The sequence below is a fragment of the Ammospiza nelsoni genome, unplaced genomic scaffold (genome assembly GCF_027579445.1).
Source record: "Ammospiza nelsoni isolate bAmmNel1 unplaced genomic scaffold, bAmmNel1.pri scaffold_54, whole genome shotgun sequence".
NCBI classification, from domain to species: Eukaryota; Metazoa; Chordata; class Aves; order Passeriformes; family Passerellidae; genus Ammospiza; species Ammospiza nelsoni.
In genome coordinates this window covers 1,383,988-1,402,903 of record NW_026683192.1, presented here as the reverse complement: position 1 = coordinate 1,402,903, position 18,916 = coordinate 1,383,988, and the positions used below count along the sequence as shown (strand labels likewise).

The 18,916-nt window shown below is 49.7% G+C and overlaps 1 protein-coding gene across 1 annotated transcript; it reads right to left on the bottom strand.

Annotated features, from left to right (window-relative positions):
* Positions 1–3,059: 3,059 nt before the first annotated feature.
* LOC132087186 (uncharacterized) lies at positions 3,060–17,521 on the bottom strand. Its single transcript, XM_059493216.1, has 8 exons — positions 17,235–17,521; positions 12,301–12,364; positions 12,123–12,184; positions 11,995–12,052; positions 11,844–11,914; positions 10,673–10,736; positions 4,731–4,799; positions 3,060–3,215 (listed from the first exon to the last, which is right to left on the bottom strand). The coding sequence occupies exons 1-8, from the start codon at positions 17,519–17,521 to the stop codon at positions 3,117–3,119; spliced, it is 774 nt and encodes a 257-aa protein (XP_059349199.1). The 3' UTR covers positions 3,060–3,116.
* Positions 17,522–18,916: the final 1,395 nt, after the last annotated feature.

Genomic DNA, 18,916 nt, shown 5'->3' with positions numbered 1-18,916 from the left:
CTTGGGGACATCCTGGGGACACGTTGGGGACATCTTGGGGACACTTTGGGGACATCTTGGGGTGACCCTGGGGACATCCCTGAGACACCTCGGGGACACTTTGGGGACATCCTGGGGTCACTTTGGGGAGACGTGAGGGACACCTTGGGGACATTTTGAGGACACCCTGAGAGCACTCTGGGGACATTTTAGGAACCCCCAGCTCAGGAACACCTTGGGGACACTTTGGGGACACCCTGGGGTCATTTCAGGGACACTTTAGGGACATCCTGGGGACACCCAGAGAGCAATTTGGGGACACTTTGAAGCCACTTCAGGGACACTTTGGGGTGCCCTGGGGACATCCCTGAGACACCTTGGAGACACCTCAGGAACTCCCTGGGGTCATTTCAGGGACACTTTGGGGACATTGTGGGGACATTCTGGGAACCCCAGACCCTGGGGTCACTTTGGGAGCTGTCATGGGGACACCAAGGGGACACATCCAGAAGCCCCTGGGGACACTTTGGGGACACCCTAAGGCCACCTTGGGGACACTTTTGGGGACACTTCAGAGCCACCATTCTGGGGACACTTTGGGGGACACCTTGAGGAGACCTTGGGGACGTTCTGAGAACCCCAGGGGGACACTGTCAGAACCTCCCTGGGGACACTTTGGGGACACCTCAGGATGCCCCGTGGGGACCCCTGGGGGACACCTTGGGGACATTTTGGGGACATTTGAGGGAGATATGGGAGTGACGCTGGGGACACTTTGGGGACATCTCAGGGGCCATCGCAGGGGCACTTTAGGACCCACAGGGGACACCTTGGGGACACTTTGGGAACACTTTGGGACACCTGAGGGACACCTTGGGGACAGTTTAGGGGGACATCTTGGGGACACCTTGAGGACACTTTGGGGGGACATCTCAAAGCCACCCCGGGGACACCTTGGTGACATCTCAGGGTCACTTCAGGGACACTTTGAGGACGCCTGAAGAACTCTTGGGGACACTTTGGGGACATCTCAGGGGCCATCGCAGGGACACCTTGGGGACACCTGAAGGACACTGTGGGTACACCCTGAGAGCACTTTGGGGACATCTTGGGGACATTTTGGGGACCTCAATGGAGCATCATGGAGACACCTTGGGGATACCTCAGGACCCCCCCGGGGACCCTTTGTGGCCATTTAGGGACATTTTGAGGCCATTTGAGGACACTTTGGGGGCAATTTTTGGGCCATTTGGGACATTCTGGGGCCATTTGGGGCCATTTGGGGACATTTTGGTTCCCCCCAATGAGCACAGACTCAGGCCACGCCCTTTTCCCCACGCCATTTTATTCCCAACCAATCAGAACCTCCAGAGTGCTTCAAATGGGCGGAGCCTCCTCTGCTCACTCCTCCCCCTTCCCAATGGTGGGCGGGGCCTCCTCGGGGGTGGGTGGGGCCTCCTCAGAGGTGGGCGTGGCCTGCAGGGCATGGGCAGAGGCTCTCCAGCGCTGCAGCCAATGGGAGAAGGGGGCGCAGCCAGGGGACGTGGCCAGGACCCACTGAGCTGGCTGGGCCCACCTGGGAAGAAGGGCGAGGTTAGGAAAAGGGGGTGGGGCTTTGGGTGGGAGGAGCCACGCCCCCAGTCCAGGCCTCTCCCCCTCCAGGCCCCGCCCCCTCCCTCACCATTGGCTGACGAGCTCCTGGAGGTGGGGCCAGTCCCTGATTCGCCACTCGCAGCCTTCTCCGACCAATTGCAGCCAGGGCAGCAGCTTGGCCATGTCCATGGTGAGGGGCGGCGGGGCCAGCGGCTCTGGCTCCGCCCCTAGGTCAGGCCCCGCCCCCTGGCGCAGGCACAGCGCCCCCTGGCGGAGCTGCTGATGCAAGATGGCCACCTGGGGCAGCAGCGAGCCCTGACGGACACAAGGGCTTAGCCACGCCTGCCAAGCCCCGCAGGACATGCCCACAATTGGCAGCACCCTCCCCCACCTTTTCAGCCCCATTTAAGCCCCACCCCCAAATCCCTCCCACTCTCTCCAAGCCCCTCCCCCACTCTTTAAGCTCCTCCCCTTTTCCTCCAGCCCCTCCCCCACATTTCAAGCTCCTCCCCCAATCCTGCTCCCAAGCCCCTCCCCCTCAATTTAAGTCCCTCCCCCATCTTTTGGCTCCTCCCCCATTCCCCTCCCCAAACCCTTGGCTCTCTAAACCCCTCCCTCCTCGAGGCCCCTCCCCCACTCAAGCCCCTCCCCCAGTCCTTCAGCCCCTCCCCTCCCCATCTTTAAGCCTCTCCCTCTCTTTAGATGCCATCTGTTTTAGACCCTCCCCCTTTGAGCCTGTCCCCACTCTTAAATCTCCTCCCTCCCCCTCAAGCCCCTCCCCCTCTTTAATTCCCACCCCTCAAGCCTTTGCCCCACCCTTTAGGCCCCTCCCAATTTAAGACCCTCCCCGACTTTATCCAATCCCCTGGTTTAAGCCCCTCCCCCATTTAAGCCCTCTGGGTTAGGCCCCTCCTCCTGGTATAGGCCCCTCCCCCATTTTAGCCGCTCCCATCCCTCTTTAAGCCCTGCCCCACCCCCTTAGCCCCTCCCCCACCTGTGCCACGCCCATCTCCCGTGCCAACCCCCGCAGAGGGGGCGAGGCCTGTGCCAGGGGGCGGGGCTCCTCTCCCAGTGCTCCCAGTGCCAGCTGCCGGCACCGCAGCCACGCCCCCTCCAGAGGGGGAGGGGCTGAGCCCGGCCCTGCCTGCACCATGCCAACAACCTGCGGCCAATCAGAGACATCGGGAACTGGGATCAACCTGGGAGGGACTGGGAGGGAACTGGGTTATACTGGGAGGGGACTGGAGGGAATTGCGAGATACTGGTTTATACTGGGATGGACTGGAAGGGAACTGGGTTATACTGGGAGGGCACTGGGATCAAACTGGGAGTTACTTGTAGATTTTCTGGTTTCTCTTTGCTGGTTTATGTTCGGTGATAGCTCAGGGATGCCACTTGCTCGGTTTCTCGGCTGTTTAGGCCTGTAAGTTTTCTGTGCTGTCTAGGTGGCCTGGAAAGGCCCAGGGATGGCCTTGAAGAGCCGACGCTTCAAAGGACGAGGAGAGACTTCTGATCTTGTCTCGGTCTCGGTGTTTATTAATTGTTTATCTAAAAGATTTTCTTTCAGCCCGACAGAGGTCTGCACAGCAAGTCAGCCATGGGCACACTCCGCAAGCCCCTGGGAGGTCACTTATCTTTATACCCTGAGTTACGTGTACAATATTTATCATTTCTCCCCAATACCTTCTACCCTTATTAACCGGTGCACTTTTAGTAATAACCAATCCCAAAGTGCCACCATCACCACAGAAGATGGAGGCCAAGAAGAAGAAGAAGAAGAACAGGACACGCCCCAATTCCTCCATCTTACTTCTTTAGACCCCCCTGTACCAAAATCCTAAACCCTGTGTTTTACACTCTAATTAACTTATCCCTTCACCATTCACCCAGTGAAATCCTCCCATCCTCATACAGGTGTCGTCTCCTGTGTAGGATCAAAGCCCTGCCACCAGACACTTCTGGCAACATTCCAGGACTCCCGAGCCCCCCAAGGGTGGTCTCGGCCTCTCTGCACCTCCATCCTGAGGTGCTGAGATCCCACATTACTTGGATCTCAGCTGGAGTCAAACTGGGAGCACTGGGAGGAACTGGGATGGACTGGGAGCACTGGGATCAGAGCTGGAGTCAAACTGGGATGAACTGGGAGCGACTGGGAGGGGACTGGGTTGTACTGGGAGGGACTGGGGGATACTGGGTTATACTGAGAGGGGACTAGGATGGAACTGGGGGGAACTGGGAAGGACTGGGAGGGAACTGGGAGGGAAGTGGAGTATACTGGGATGGACTGGGTTATACTGGAATATACTGGGATGGAACTGGGAGGGTGCTGGGAGGGACTGGGTTATACTGGGAGGGACTGGGATCAAACTGGGAGTTACTGGGAGCACAGCTGGAGTCAAACTGGGAGCACTGGGAGGGACTGGGGGATACTGGGACAGACTGGGAGGGAACTGGGATATACTGGGATCTCAACTGGATTCAAACTGGGAGCATTGGGATGAACTGGGATTGAACTGGGATGGACTGGGAGGGAACTGGGAGTTACTGGGAGCACTGGGAGGGACTGGGAGGGAAATGAGGGATACTGGGATATACTGGGAGGGAACTGGGATCGTACTGGGAGTTACTGGGAGCACTGGGATCGGAGATGGACTCAAACTGGGAGCACTGGGATGGACTGGGATGGAACTGGGGGACACTGGTTTATACTGGGAGGGACTGGGATGGACTGGAAGGGAACTGGGATATACTGGGATGGACTGGGGAGGAACTGGAGGATACTGGGATGGACTGGGGTTACTGTGAACACTGGGAGGGGACTGGGATCAAACTGGGAGTTACTGGGATCTCAGCTGGAGTCAAACTGGGATGGACTGGGAGGAACTGGGAGGGACTGGGAGCACTGGGATCAGAGCTGGAGTCAAACTGGGATGAACTGAGACAGACTGGGAGGGGACTGGGTTATACTGGGAGGGACTGGAAGCATTGAGATCACAGCTAGTGTCAAACTGGGATGAACTGGGAGGGACAGGGAAAGAACTAGGATAAACTAGGATGGACTGGAGGATACTGGGATATACTGGGAGGGGACTGGGGGGCTTAGTGGTCTATACTGGTTTATACTGGTCCATACTGGTCCATACTGGTTTGCTCCCCACCTGCTCCTGCAGCGCTCCCAGCGCCGCTCGGCGCCCCCTGGTGGCGGCGCTCAGGAACCGCAGGCGCTGCTGCAAACGGAGATGGGGAGGGAAATGGCAAAAATCAACAGAATTCACCCCAAATTCACCCAAAAATCAACAAAATGAACCCCAAATCCCCCCGAAACCATCCAAATGTACCCAAAAATCAACAGAATTCACCCAAAAATAAACCCAAAAATTCACCCAAAATGAACCTAAAATACACCAAAATGAAACCAAAATTAACCCAAAATTAATCCAAAATCACCTAAATTCCCCAAAAATCATCAGAATTCACCCAAAATTCATCCAACATCCCCTGAAACCATCCAAATTAACACAAAAATTAACAAAATTCACACAAAATTAACAGAAAATGCACCAAAATTCACCCCAAAATCCCCCTGAAATCACCCAAATTAAACCAAAAAATCACCAAAATTCACCCAAAAATCACCAAAATTCACCCTGAAATCCCCCCAAATTAACCCAAAATTAGCCCAAGAATCACCAAAATTTACCCAAAAATACCCCCGAAATCATCCAGATTAACACAATAAATCACCAAACATCACCCCAAAATCAGCCAAATTAACTCCAAAATCCCCCAAAATTACTGAAATTAACCCAAAAAATCACCGAGATTAACCCAAAAATTCCCCAAAATCACCAAAATTAACCCAGAATCACCCAAATATCCCCCTGAAATCACCTAAATTTACCTCAAAATCACCAAAATTCACCCAAAAGTCCCCCCAAAACAACCCAAATTAACCAAAAGTCAACAAGATTAACCCAAAAATCTCCCCAGATCACCCAAATTAACCCCAGAATAACCAAAATTAACTCAACTCCCCCCTAAGATCACCCAAATTAACCCAAAATTAACCCAAAATACACTAAAATTAACCCAAAAATCCCACAAATCACCCCACAATCACCCAAATTAACCCCAAATCACCAAAATTTACCTAAAAATACCACAAATTAACCCACAATTAGCTCACAATTTACCCCAAGTCACGAAAATTAACCCAAAAATCTCCCTGAAATCACCCAAATTGACCCCAAATCAGCCAAAATTAACTCTGAAATCCCCCCAAATTGACCCAAAAATCACCAAAATTCACCCAAAATACACCAAAATTAACCCTGAAATCCCCCCCAATTAACCGAAAATTAAACCAAAAAGCACCAAAATTAACCCAAAATTCACCCAAATTAACCCCAAATACACCAAAGTTCACCCAAAAATCCCCCCAAATCCCCCCACAATCACGCAAATTAACCTCAAATCACCAAAATTTACTAAAAATCCCCCAAATTAACCCAAAATTAACCCAAGAATCCACCAAAATTAACCCAAACTCCCCAAAATTAACCCAAAATCATGGTCAACCAAAATACCCCGAAAATCTGTCCCTAATCACCCAAAATACCCCAAAATCACCAAAATTACCCAAACTTCCCTATTTCCCCCAAAATTCCCCTTTTCCCCCTAAATTACAAAAAAAAAGCCCAAAACCCTAACCCAATACCAAACCCGAATTCCCAAAATCCCAAATCCCCCAAAATCCCACAAACCCCCCCAACCCCCAAAATCCCCAAATTTCCCCCAATTCCCAAAGCCTCAAAATCCCCCAACCCCCCAAAACCCCAAAAACCCCCAAATCCACCAAGTCCCCCAAAATGCCCAAACCCCAAAAACCGCAAATCCCAAAAATCCCAAAAACCCCCCAAACTCCCCCAAAATCCCCAAACCCCAAACATTCCAAAAACCCCAAAACCCCAAAATCCCTCAAAGCCCCCCAAAATCGCCAAAATTTCCCATTTTACCCCCTCAAAATCCCCAAATCCCAAAACCCCAAAAAACTTCAAAACTTCAAAAACCTCAAAATTCCCCAAATCCCCCAAAGTGCTCCAAACTCCCAAATCTCCCAATCCCAAAAAAACCCCAAATCCCCAATACCCCAATTTCAGCCCAAAATTCCCCATTTTACCCCCAAAAATCTTAAAGTCCCCAAAACCCCAAAATGTCCCCAAATCCCCCCAAAACCCCAAATCCTCCAAGTCCCCTGAAATCCCCAAACCCCAAATCCCCCCAAAAACATCCAAATCCCCCAAAATTCTCCCCCCAAATCTCCCAAAAACCCAAATCCCAAATACCCCAAAAACGCCAAACCTCCAAAACCCCCAAATCCACGAAACCCCAAAACCCCCAAAATTCCCAATCCCAAATCCCCAATATCCCAAACCCTCAAATCCCCAAACCTCCCAAATCCCAAAATCCCCTCAAATACTTCCCCAAAACCCCCAAATTCCCCATTTTATGCCCCAAAACCCCCAAATCGCAAGCATCCCAAAATCTAAAATCCCAAAATCCCCAAAAAGCCCCCAAAATCCCAAACCCCAAAATCCCGAAACCCCAAATCCTAAATCCCCAAAACCTCAAACTCCCCCAAATCCCAAATCCTCCAAACTCTAAACCCCCAAAACCCCCAAATCCAAAACTCCAAAAAACCCCAAAACCCAAAATCCCCAAAAATGCCCCCAAAACCCCAAAATCCCTGAATTTCCCATTTTATCCCCCCAAAACCCCAAATCCCCAAAACCACCCCCAAAAAAACCCAAAATCCTGAATCCAAAATGTCCAAAATCTCGAATCCTCAAAATCCCAAATCCCAAAACCCCAAAATCCCCCAAACCCCAAAACTCCCCAAAAAACTCCAAGGTCCAGAACCGCCAAAAAAAAACACCCCAAAACACCCCAAAAATCTCAAATTCCAGACTCCAAAATTCCCCATTTTACCCCCAAAAATCCCATAAACCCCAAAAAGTCCAAAAACCCCCAAAACTCCAAATCCCCAAAACCCAAATCCAAAACCCCAAAAAAAACCCAAAAACCCCAAAATTCTCAAATCCCAAACCTCCACAATTTCCCCATTTTACCCCCCAAAAGCCCATAAAAACCCCAAAAACCCCAAAAAACCTCACTCACCACTTGGCCCCTTCCCCTCCACAGCTGCTGCTGGAGCTGCTCCAGGGCCGAGTTTGGGCTCAAATCCGGGGATTTTGGGGCCAGATTTGGGCATTTAGGATCCAAATTTGGGGATTTTGGGGCCAGATCCAAATTTTGGGGTTTTAGAGCCGATTTTGGAGCTGATTTTGAGGCCAAATCTGAGGATTTTGGGTCCAAATTTTGGGATTTTGGGGCTGAATTTTGTGGATTTTGAGGTTTTGGGGCCAAATTTTGGGGTTTTTGGGGTTCCTGGGGTGGATTTTGGGGTGGATTTTGGGGATTTTGGAGCTCCTGCTGGAGCTGGGTCAGCGCCCGGCCCAGGGAGGCTTGGAAGGCCAAGAGCGCCTCCCGGAGCAGGAACTGCACGGGGAGGAAATTGGGGTGAGAAATGGAGAAATTGGGAAAATGGGGAAAAATGGGGATTAGGGGGGGAAATGGGGATTTTGGGGAAAATAGGGGGACAAATGGGGGAAAATGGGAATTTTGAGAGAAAAATAGGGGGAGAATTGGGAATAAAAATTAGGATTTTGCGGTCAAATTTGTTGATTTTGGAGCCAATTTTGGGGATTTCAGAACAGGTTTTGGGGCTGAATTTGGGAATTTTGGGGCAGAATTTGGAGATTTAGAGCCGAATTTTGGAGTTTTGGGGCTGAACTTTGTGATTTTGGGACGCAATTTGAGGCCGATTTTGGAAATTTAGGGGCTGATTTGGGGCTGAATTTTGGGATTTTAAAACTGAGTTTGGGGCCAAATGTTGGGGATTTTTGAGGCCAAATTTGGGGATTTTGGGGCCGATTTTGGGGAATTTGGGGCTGAATTTCGAATTTCGGGATTTTGGGGCTGAGTTTGGGCATTTTAGAGCAAATTTTTGGGATTTTATGGACAATTCTGGGGCCAAATTTGGGAATTTTGGGGCGAATTTGGACCAGACTTTTGGTGGTTTCAGGCAAAATTTTGGGTTTTTTTTCTGGGGATTTAGAGCCAAACTTGGGGATTTGGGGGTAAATTTGGAGCCATATTTTAGGGATTTTGGGGCCAATTGTGGGGATTTTAGAGCAAATTTTGGGGCTGGTTTGGGGCTAGATTTTGGGGTGGAATATTGGGAGTTTCATACCGATTCTGGGGCTAATTTTAGGGCAAATCTGGAGGATTTGGGGCCAAATTTTGGGACCAAACTTGAGACCAAATCTGGGAATGTTGGGCTGATCTTAGGGCTGAATGGTGGGGATTTTGGGGTCGAATTTGGGGGTTTTAGGGCTGAATTTTGGGATTTTAGACCCAGATTTTGGGGCTGATTTTAGGGCAAACCTGGAGGATTTGTGGCCAAATTTTGGCGATTTTGGGACCCGATTTTGGGGCCAAATTTGGGGATTTGAGAGCCAATTTTGGGGTCAAATTTGGGGCCAAACTTGGGGATTTTGGGGCCAAATTCAGGGACTATAGAGCCGATTTTGGGACTGATTTTGGGACTGATTTTGGGGCCAAATTTTGGGGATTTTGGGGCCGAATTTTGGGGTGATTTGGGGCAATTTTGGGGCCCAGGGAGCCCCAGAAGGCCGAGAGCCCCACCCAGAGCAGGAACAGCTTTGGGGGGGTGTGCAGGGAAATCTTGGGTGAGAAATGGGGAAATTGAGGAAATGGGGAAAAAAATGGGAAAAAATCGAGGGGAGCGAAATGGGGATTTTGGGAGGAAAATAGGTAGAAAAATGGGAATAAAAATGGGAATTTGGAGGGAAAAATGGGAATAGAAATGGGGATTTTGGGGGATAAAATTCGGGAAACAGGAGAAGAAAAAAAAGGAGATTTTGAGGTAAAAAATGGGGATTTTGGAGGAAAGGCAATAAAACTTGGGAATTTTGGGTACATTAGGACAAATTTGGGATAACTTTGGGTATTTTAGGACCAATTTCAGGGAGTTTGGGGTGGATTTGGGAATTTCTTTGGTACATTTTGGGCTGGATTTCAGACACTTGGGGATAATTTGAAGTATTTTAGGATGGGTTTGGGATATTTTAGGATATTTTAGGGATATTTCAGGGGATTTTGGTCTCATCTGGTGACTTCATCGTTGTTCCATCCCCTACTCCAGGTGTGTCCCAGGGGATTTTTGGGACCATTTGGGATTTTTGGAGTATTTTGGGCTGGATTTCAGGGATTTAGGGATATTTGAGGGTAATTTAGAATATTTTAGGATAATTGAGGATATTTTAGGGATAATTCAGGACATTTTGGTGTTACCTGATGACTCCATCGTTGCCCATCCCCCGCTCCAGGTGCAAAAATCCACCCCAAAAACAACTCAGGGACCCCAAAAACAACTCAGGGACCCCAAAAATGGACTCGGGGACCCCAAAAACAGATCAGGAACCCCGAAAATCAACTCAAAAACGCCCAAAATCCACCCCAAAAACGACCCTGGGATCCTGAAAATTGACCCGGAAACCCCAAAACCACCCCAAAAACCCCAAACTACCCCAAAACCAGCTAAGGAACCCCAAAAATGGACTCGGGGAGCCCAAAAATCCCAAAATCTGCCCCAAAAACACCTCAGAGACACAAAAAATGGATTCCGGGACCCCTAATACCCCAAATCTTGACCCCAAAACCCCAAATCTTGACCCCAAAATTGCCAAAATCCCCCCAAAAATCCCAAATCCCAAACCTAAAAATTCCAAAAATCCCTCAAGTCCCCAAAAAATTCCCCAAAATGTTAATTTCTGACCCAAGAAATCCCAAAATCTCCCCCAAAATCCCCCAAATTCAAAATCTTGACCCCAAAAAGCCCTAAATCCCCCAAATCTGAATTTATGACCCCCAAAAAGGCCTAAAATCAGAAAATTTTGACCCCAAGAAGCCCCAAAATCCCCAATTTTACCCCAACCCCATTCCCCTCCCCCCTCACCTGCAGGAGGCTCTTCAGGGTGGGCGGGGCCTCGGCTGAGGGGGTGGGGCCAGCCAGGAGATCTCTGTGATTGACAGGTGTGAGGCCACGCCCCAAACAGCACCAGAAGTCCCCTCAGAGACCCCAAAATTCCCTCCCATCCCAGTGAGCCCCACCCACCCACTTAGGCCACACCCATTCCTTTTGGCCACACCCACTCATTAAGCCCCACCCATTAGTTTGGCCACACCCACTCCATTAATCCCCACCCACCCATTAAGCCCCACCCATTGCTTTTGGCCACACCCAGCCATTTAGGCCATACTGATCCCTTTAAGCTCCACCCACTCCTTTAAGCCCCACCCATTTTAGCCCTGGCCAATCCCTTTCAGCCCAACACACCCCTTTAGGCTACACCCACCTCTTAAGCCCTGCCCATCCCTTTAAGCCACACCCACTGTTTAAGCCCCACCCACCTTTGTTTAAGCCCCACCCATCCCTTTAAGCCACACCTACCCATTTAAGCCCTGACTATTCCTGCAAGCCCCACCCACCATTACAGCCCCACTCACCCCTTTAAGCCCCACCCACATCTTTAAGCCACACCCAGCCCATTAAGCCACACCTATTCTCAGTAAGCCACACCCATCCCTTTAGGCTCCACCCTCCTTTTAAAGCCCCCACCCACCTCTTTAGGACCCAACCATTCCTTTAAGCCCCACCCACCACACTAAGCTCCACCCATTCTTTTAAGCATCACCCACTCCTTAAAGTCACACCTATTCCCTTTAAGCCACACCCACCTCTTTAGGTCACACCCACCCTTTAGCCCCACCCACCCATCCCTTTAAGACCCACCCACCCTTTAAGCTCCACCCACTTATGCCACACCCACCCCTTTAAAGCCCACCCCCATCCCTTTAAGCTCCACCCACTCTTTAAGCTTCACCCACTCATTGAAGCCCCACCCACCATTAAATCCACGTAATCCTTTGAGCCCCACCCACCCTTTAAGCCCCACCCACCTTTTGAGCCCCCTAACATATTAAAGCCCCACCCACCCTCTTAGGCCACACCCACACTTTCAGCCCCACCCATCTCCTTATGCCACACCCACCCATTTAAGCCCCTCCCATTCTTTTGGCCATCCCCTCCCCTTTAAGCCCCACCCACTCCTTCAGGCCCCACCCACCTTGTGCTCTGATTGGCCAGGACCTCCAGCGCCCAAAGCACCGCCTCTGGGCTTTGGCCAATCAGTACAGCCTGTAGGGGGCGCCATGTGTCAGAGCAGAGGACGTGGCCTGAGCAGAGCCACGCCCCCTCCCCCAGCTAGCCACGCCCACCTCAGCTTGTTCCCACCAATCCGGAGACTCCTGAGCCTTCCCTGGGTGATTGGCAGCTCTGGGGTTCATTAATTAGTTGATTAATTGAGGGGTTAAGTAGAGGTTAAGGATGAAGGGGTGTGGCTTACCTGTGTGGGTGTGGCCTCTGGAGCTCCACCTCCCTGGCCTTGAACAGGGCCTTGATTGACACCTGCGGAGGGGGAGGGGTTGGGGGAATTTGGGGATTTTTGGGGGGTCCTGGGCTGATTTTGGGGTCCCTGAATGGTCTCCAGGCCCCACCCACCATGTCAGGCCCCGCCCACTCACCAGCACTTCCGGCTCCGCCCCCGCGGCCAAGATGGCCGACAGCTCCGCCCGGGATTGGCCCGGCCTGAGGGGACCCAAAACTCTTTTAAAATACCCAAAATCTTCAAAAAACGCCCCCAAATCCCCCAAATTTACCCATAATCCACTCAGGAACCCCAAAATCCCATCAAGAACCCCAAAGTCTCCTCAAAATCAACCAAAATCCCTCAAAATTTCTTTAAAATCCCCCCAAATCCCCTTAGGAACACAAAATCCCCCAAAAATCCCTCAGGAGCCCCAAAATCTCCCCAAATTCCAAAAAAATCCCCTCAGAAACCCGAAAATCCACTCAGGAACCCCGAAAATCCCCCCAGAAAGCAAAAATTGTCTCATAATCCCCCAAAATCCCCTCAGAGACCCAAAAATCTCACCAAAATTTCCTCATAATCCTCCAAAATCTGAAAATTCCCTCCGGGGACCCCAAAATCCCCTCAGGAACCCCAAAATTCCCCAATAACCCCTTGGGGACCTCAAAATTCCCTTAAAATGCCCCAAAAATCCATCAGGGACCCCAAAATCTCCTCAAGTTCCCTCAAAAGTCCCATCAGGAACCCAAAAGCGCCTAAAAATCCCCCCAAAAATCCCCTCAAGTTCCCCAAAAATCCCCTCAGAAACACTAAAATTTCCCTCAAATGCTCCCAAATGCCCCCAGAAACTCCAAAATCCCCTCAAAATCTCCCAAAATCTCCTCGAATTCCCCTCAGGAACCCCAAAATTAACTCAGAGACCTCAAAATTCACTCAGGCATCACAAAATCTCCTCACAATCCCCTCAAATTCCCTAAAATCCCCCAAACTCCCCTCAAATTCCCAAATTTTCCCAAAAGTCCCCTCAGAAACCCAAAATCACCTAAAATTCCCCCAAAATCCCATCAGGACTTTCAAAATTGCCTCAAAATCCCTCAAAATTTCCTTAAAATTCCCCAAAATCTCAAAATTTTCACCAGGGACCTCGAAATCTCCTCAAAATCCTCCAAAATCACCTCAAATTCTCCCCACATCCTCTAAGGACCCCAAAATTCCCTTAAAATCCCCCAAAATCCCTCAGGGATCCCAGAATCTCCTCAAAATCCCCTCAGGAATCACCAAATACCCTCAAAATCACTCAGGGACCCCAAAATTTCCTCAAAATTCCCTTAAAATGCCCCAAAACCTGAAAATTCCCACCAGAGACCCCAAAATTTCCTCGAGTTCCATTAAAATCTCCTCAGGTTCCCTCAAAATCTGATCAAAGTTGCCCAAATCCCCTCCAAATCCCCCCCAAAATCCCCTCAGGAACCCAAATTTTCTCAAAATTTTCTCTAAATCCCTGAAGGAACCCCAAAATGCCCTCAAAACCTCCCCAAAATCCCTCAAAATTCCTCCAAATCTCCTCAAGTTCCCCAAAATATCGAAATTCCCTTTAAATTCCCCTCAGAGACTAAAAATTTCCTCAAATTCCCCCAAAATACCCTCAAAATCCCCAATAACCTCATCAAATTGCCCCAAAATCCCTTCACAGACCACAAGATCCCCGCAAAAATCCTTTCAGAGACCAAAAATCTCCTCAAATTCCCCCCAAGAACAAAAAATTCCCTTAAAATGCCCCAAATTCCCTCACAGACCCCAAAATCTCTTCAAAATTCCCTTAAAATGCCCTATAATCTGAAAATTCCCACCAGAGACCCCTAAAATTTCCTCGAGTTCCATTAAAATCCCCTCAAAATCCCCCCAAATTGATCAAATTTGCCCCAAAATCCCCTCAAAATTGCCCAAGTCTCCTGAAAATCCTCTCAGGAACCCAAAATCTCATCAAATTCCCTCAAAATATCCTCAAATACCCCCAAAATCTCCTCAAAATCCCCTCAGCGACCCCAAAGTTCCCTTAAAATGCCCTAAAATCCCCTCAGGAACTCCAAAATTCTCTCAAAATCTCCCAAAATCTCCTCAAATTCCCCCCAAAAGTCCCCTCAGGCACCATAAAACCTCCTCAGAATTCCCTTAAAATCCCCCAAAATCTCAAAATTCCCCTCAGGGACCCCAAAATTAACTCAGAGGTCTCAAAATCCCTCAGGGTGTAGTAGATAGGGCCAGGCGCTCGGAAAATCTCGCGATGTCACGGAAAGCAGTAGAGTTCCTCTCCCCCTAACTCCTAGTGATAAGGGATCACCCAAGAATGCAGTCCCCCCTAACATTAGTAACTTTCTACTCCTTACTAACCAATTACAGTAAAGTAAGACCCCCTGACGTAGAGAAAAAACTCTCCCAGTATAAAACCCGACGAGACGGGACAATAAAGGTCTTGAACTGTCCACCATACTGGTGCCTGCGTGTGTTCTTGGCCCGAGTGACCCTGGAGAGTTTGGGTCGCCGTGCCGTTTCCTTAGAACCAGGTCACCTCGCCTTGCATCAGAAGGCAACACAGGGACACCAAAATCTCCTCAAAATCCCCCAAAATCTCCTCAAAATCCCCCAAATTAACTCAAAATCCCATCAAATTCCCCAAAATCCACCAAAAACCCCCTCAGGAACCCAAAATCTCCTTAATTTCCCCAAAACCCCCTCAGAAAGCCCCATATCCCTCAGGAACCGCAAAATCTCCTCAAAACCTATCAAAATCCCCTCAGAAAACTCTAAATCCCCTCAAAATCCCCCAAAATTCCCTCAGAAACCTCAAAATCCCTCAGGGACCTCAAAGATCCCTCAAAATCACCACAAAATGCCCCAAAATCTCCTCTGAATTCCATCAGAAATCCCAAAAATTCTTTGAAATCTGCCAAAATCCCAAAATCCCTCAGGGACACCAAAATCTCCTCTTAACCCTTAAAAATCATCTCAAACTCCCTCCAAATCCCCTCAAGGACCCGAAAACATTCTCAAAACCACTTTAAAATCCCCAAAAAACCTCCTCAGAGACCTCAAAACTCCCTTAAAATGCCCCAAAATCCCTCAGGGAACCCAAAATCTCCCCAAGATCCCAAAATTCCCTCAGAAATCCCCCAAAATCCCTCAGGGACCCCAAAAATCCATCAAAATCACCACAAAATACCCCAAAATCTCCTCTAAATTACATTAGGGACCCCAAAAGTCCCTTAAAAATTGCTAAAATCCCTCAGGGACCCCAAATTCCCTTAAAATGCCCCCAAATCCCTCAAGACCCCCAAAATCTTCTTAAAATCCCCCAAAACACCTCAAAATCTCAAAAAATCCCCTCAGGAATCCAAACTTGCCTCAAAATCCCCTCAAATCCCCTCAGGAACCCAAAATTCTTCAAAAATCCCCTCATGGACCCCAAAACCTCCTCAAAACCCCTCAAAATTTCCCCAAATCCCATTAGGAACACAAAATCCCCTCAAAATCACCTCAGGGACCCCCCAAATCCCCTCAAAATCTCCAAAAATCTCAAGTTCCCCCAAAATCTCCTCAGATTCACAAGAATTCCCCAAAAATGCCCTCAGGAATCCAAAATCTCCTCAAATTTCCCCAAAATCCCCTCAAATTCCCCTCAGAGATCCCAAAATTTCCTTAAAATGCCCCAGATTCCCTCATGGTCCCCAAAGTCTCCTCAAAATTCCCTTCAAATGCCCCAAAATCTCAAAATTCCCACCAGGGACTAAATTCTCTTCAAAATCCCCCAAAATCTCCTCAGGAGCTCCAAAGTTGCCTCAAAATCCCTCAAAATTTTCTTAAAATCTCTCAAAATTCTCCCCAGGGACTCCTAAAGCTCTTCAGATTCCCCGCAAATTCCCTTAAAATCCCCCAAAATTCCCTTTAAAATCCCCCAAAATCTACTCAGGGACCCCAAAATCCCCTAAATTCCCAAAAAATCCCCTCAGGAACCAAAAGTCTCCTCAAATTCCCCAAAATCTCCCTGAAATCCACTCAGAGACTCCAATATTTCCCTTAAAGTCCCCCAAATCCCTTAGGAATTCCAAAATCCCCTCAAAACCTCAATAAATTCTCCCAAAATCCCCACAAATTCCCCCAAATCCCCCCAAAATCCCCTCAGGAACCAAAAATCTTCTGAAATTCTCCCAAAATCTTCTCAAAATCCCCTCAGGGACCCCGAATTTCCCTTAAAAAGCCCCAGATTCTCTCAGGGATCCCAAAATCCCATCAAAATCCCACAAAAATTCCCCCACAGACCCCAAAATCACCTCAGACTTCCCCCAAACCCCTTCAAACTCCCCCAAAATCCCCTCAGAAATCCCAAAATCACCTCAAAATCCACTGAGGGACCCTGAAATCTCCCCATAATCCCTCAAAATTCCCTTCAAATCAGGCAAAACCGTGAAATTCCCTTCAGGGCCCCTAAAATCAAACCAGGAACACCAAAAATCACTCAGAGACCACAAAATCTTCTCAGATTCCCTCAAAATCACCTCAAAACCCTCTCAGGGACCCCAAAATGTCCTCAAGATCTTAAAATTAACTCAAAATCCCCTCAGGGCCCCAAAATCCATCAAAATCCTCCAGATTACCTCAAAACCCACCCAAAATCTTCTCAAAATCCAACAAAATTTCATCAAAATCCCATCAGGGCCCCAAAAATCCCCTCAAAATCCTTCAAATTGTCTCAAAATCCCCTCAGGAACCCAAAATCCTCAAAAAACACTAAAGGGACACCAAATTCTCCTCAAATGCCCCAAAATCTCCTCACAACCCATGAGAGACACAAAAAATCTCTTGAAAACCCTTCAAAATCCTCCCAAGTCCCAGAGAATCCTCCAAAATCCCCTCAAAAATCACCAAAAATCCCCTGAAGGGCCCCAAAATTAACTCAGGGACCAAAAAATCTAAAAATCCCCCAAATTCCCCCATTGCCCATATAAGGAAATTCTCCCATTGCCCATATAAGGAAACATTGCAAGGCCCTGCCCCTTCCACCCTGCCCCCTTCAGGCCCCGCCCCTTTTACCTTTTATGGATTGCCCTCAGAGCCCCCTCGTGGCCGTCCCGCAGCCCAGCTGGGCCAGGCTCCGCCCCCAGCAGCCAAAGCTCCGCCCCCAGCAGCCAAAGTTCCGCCCCTTGCTGAAGCTCCGCCCACCGTCGGCTCCATTGTTCCCTGAGGTCCCACAATGTCACTGTGCTCCCCTTGGTTCCACAGGGCCCCACAGTGGAACAATGGACTCTTGGTTCCACGAGGTTCCTCAGTCCCAATGGTCTCCTTGGATCCGCAGTGTCACAGTGGCCCCATGGCTCCATGTGGCCCTGCTGTGTCACAATGGCTCATGGTTCCATGAGGCCACACAGTTTAACAAGGGACCCATGGATCCATCAGGCCGTCCTGTGTCACAATGGACTTCTGGTTCCATGATCTTTCACACTGCCAGCAGCAGTCTCCTTGGTTCTGCAGTGTCACCATGGAGCCTTTGTTCCATGAGGTTCCGCAGTAGAACACGGTCACCTTGGTTCCGTGAGGTTCTGCAGTGTCACCATGGACCCATGGTTCCACCAGGCCTTGCTGTGTCACAGTGGCCCCTTGGTTCCAAGAGGTTTCTCAGGGTCACAATGGTCTCCTTGGATCCGCAGTATCACAATGGACTATTGGTTCAATGTGGACCCAATGTGCCAAAATGGGGTTCTGCTGTGTCACCATGGACCCTTTGTTCCATGAGTTTGCTCAGTGTCATAGCTGACTCCTTGGTTCTCTGAAGCCCTACTGTCACCAAATCTCTGAAATATCAGAATAAGGCTACCAAACACTAATTTGCTATTTCAGAGAGAATCACTTATTCAGGCTTAAGGTTCAACATGGGATAACTCCTAACCTTATGTGGACATGGAATTCTACCAGTGTGTTGCTTATATACAGTCCCTAAATGTGAATTACAATTTACCCATTTCCATAAAATCCACCCCAAGTTCCCAGATTCAGTCCTTGTTTTCTCAATCCCTGCACCCTTGAGCCAGACGTCTTCTTCTTCTCTTCCAACCATCCTTGCTGGGAAAGCAGCCCCTGCATGCCTTGTTCCTGTGCTGAAAGTTCACAGGCAGGGTAAAAATGGAATGAACCCTTTTGGTATCAGCCCCAGGCTCTGTGTGGGCAGGCAGAGGCAGGCAGGAGGCAGAGCTGTCAGCAAAGGAAGGGCCCAGCCAGGTGGGGCAGCCGGGGGATGCCGACAGCCTGCAGGGACAGAGGCGCAGGGCAGGGACACAGTGGGACAGCCTGGGCTGCACAGGGCACAGGGATGGGCAGCGGCTGCAAGACAGTCCTGCCAGAGCCAACTTGGGCAGCACTTTGGCCATGGCTGCTGGCCCTGGGCCTGAGGCAGGAGCAGGAGACAAGTGACCCTTGCAGGGCTGGGGCCTCATTGCCTCCTTGTCCCTGCTCAGCAGCCTGGCAGGGGCCGCCCCATGCTCCTGCCCTTGCCATTGCACATCCCCACATGCCAGTGCCCATCCCAGCAAGAGCCCTGAGCAAGGAGGGAGGGACAGGATCTGCCTGGCCAGGGGCTGGGGCTCAGACCTTGGCCCTTGGCATTCCTCAAACACATCCAGGTGTGCTCAGCACCAGAGACACCTTTGCCTTGCTTGTCCCCAGCTGTCATCACTGCCTCCAGTGTTCTGCTCTAACTGGAACCTGGGGAAACTTTCTCA

Excerpts from the sequence above, each read along its gene's own strand:
- LOC132087186 (XM_059493216.1), bottom strand. The coding sequence starts at position 17,521 with ATGGAGCCATGGGGCCACTGTGACACTGCGGATCCAAGGAGACCATTG. Across the intron at positions 12,053-12,122 it reads CAGAGGCCACACCCACACAG|AGCTGCCAATCACCCAGGGA; the intron begins GTAAGCCACACC and ends AATGAACCCCAG. Across the intron at positions 3,216-4,730 it reads TGGGAGCGCTGCAGGAGCAG|GGTATAAAGATAAGTGACCT; the intron begins GTGGGGAGCAAA and ends CACGTAACTCAG.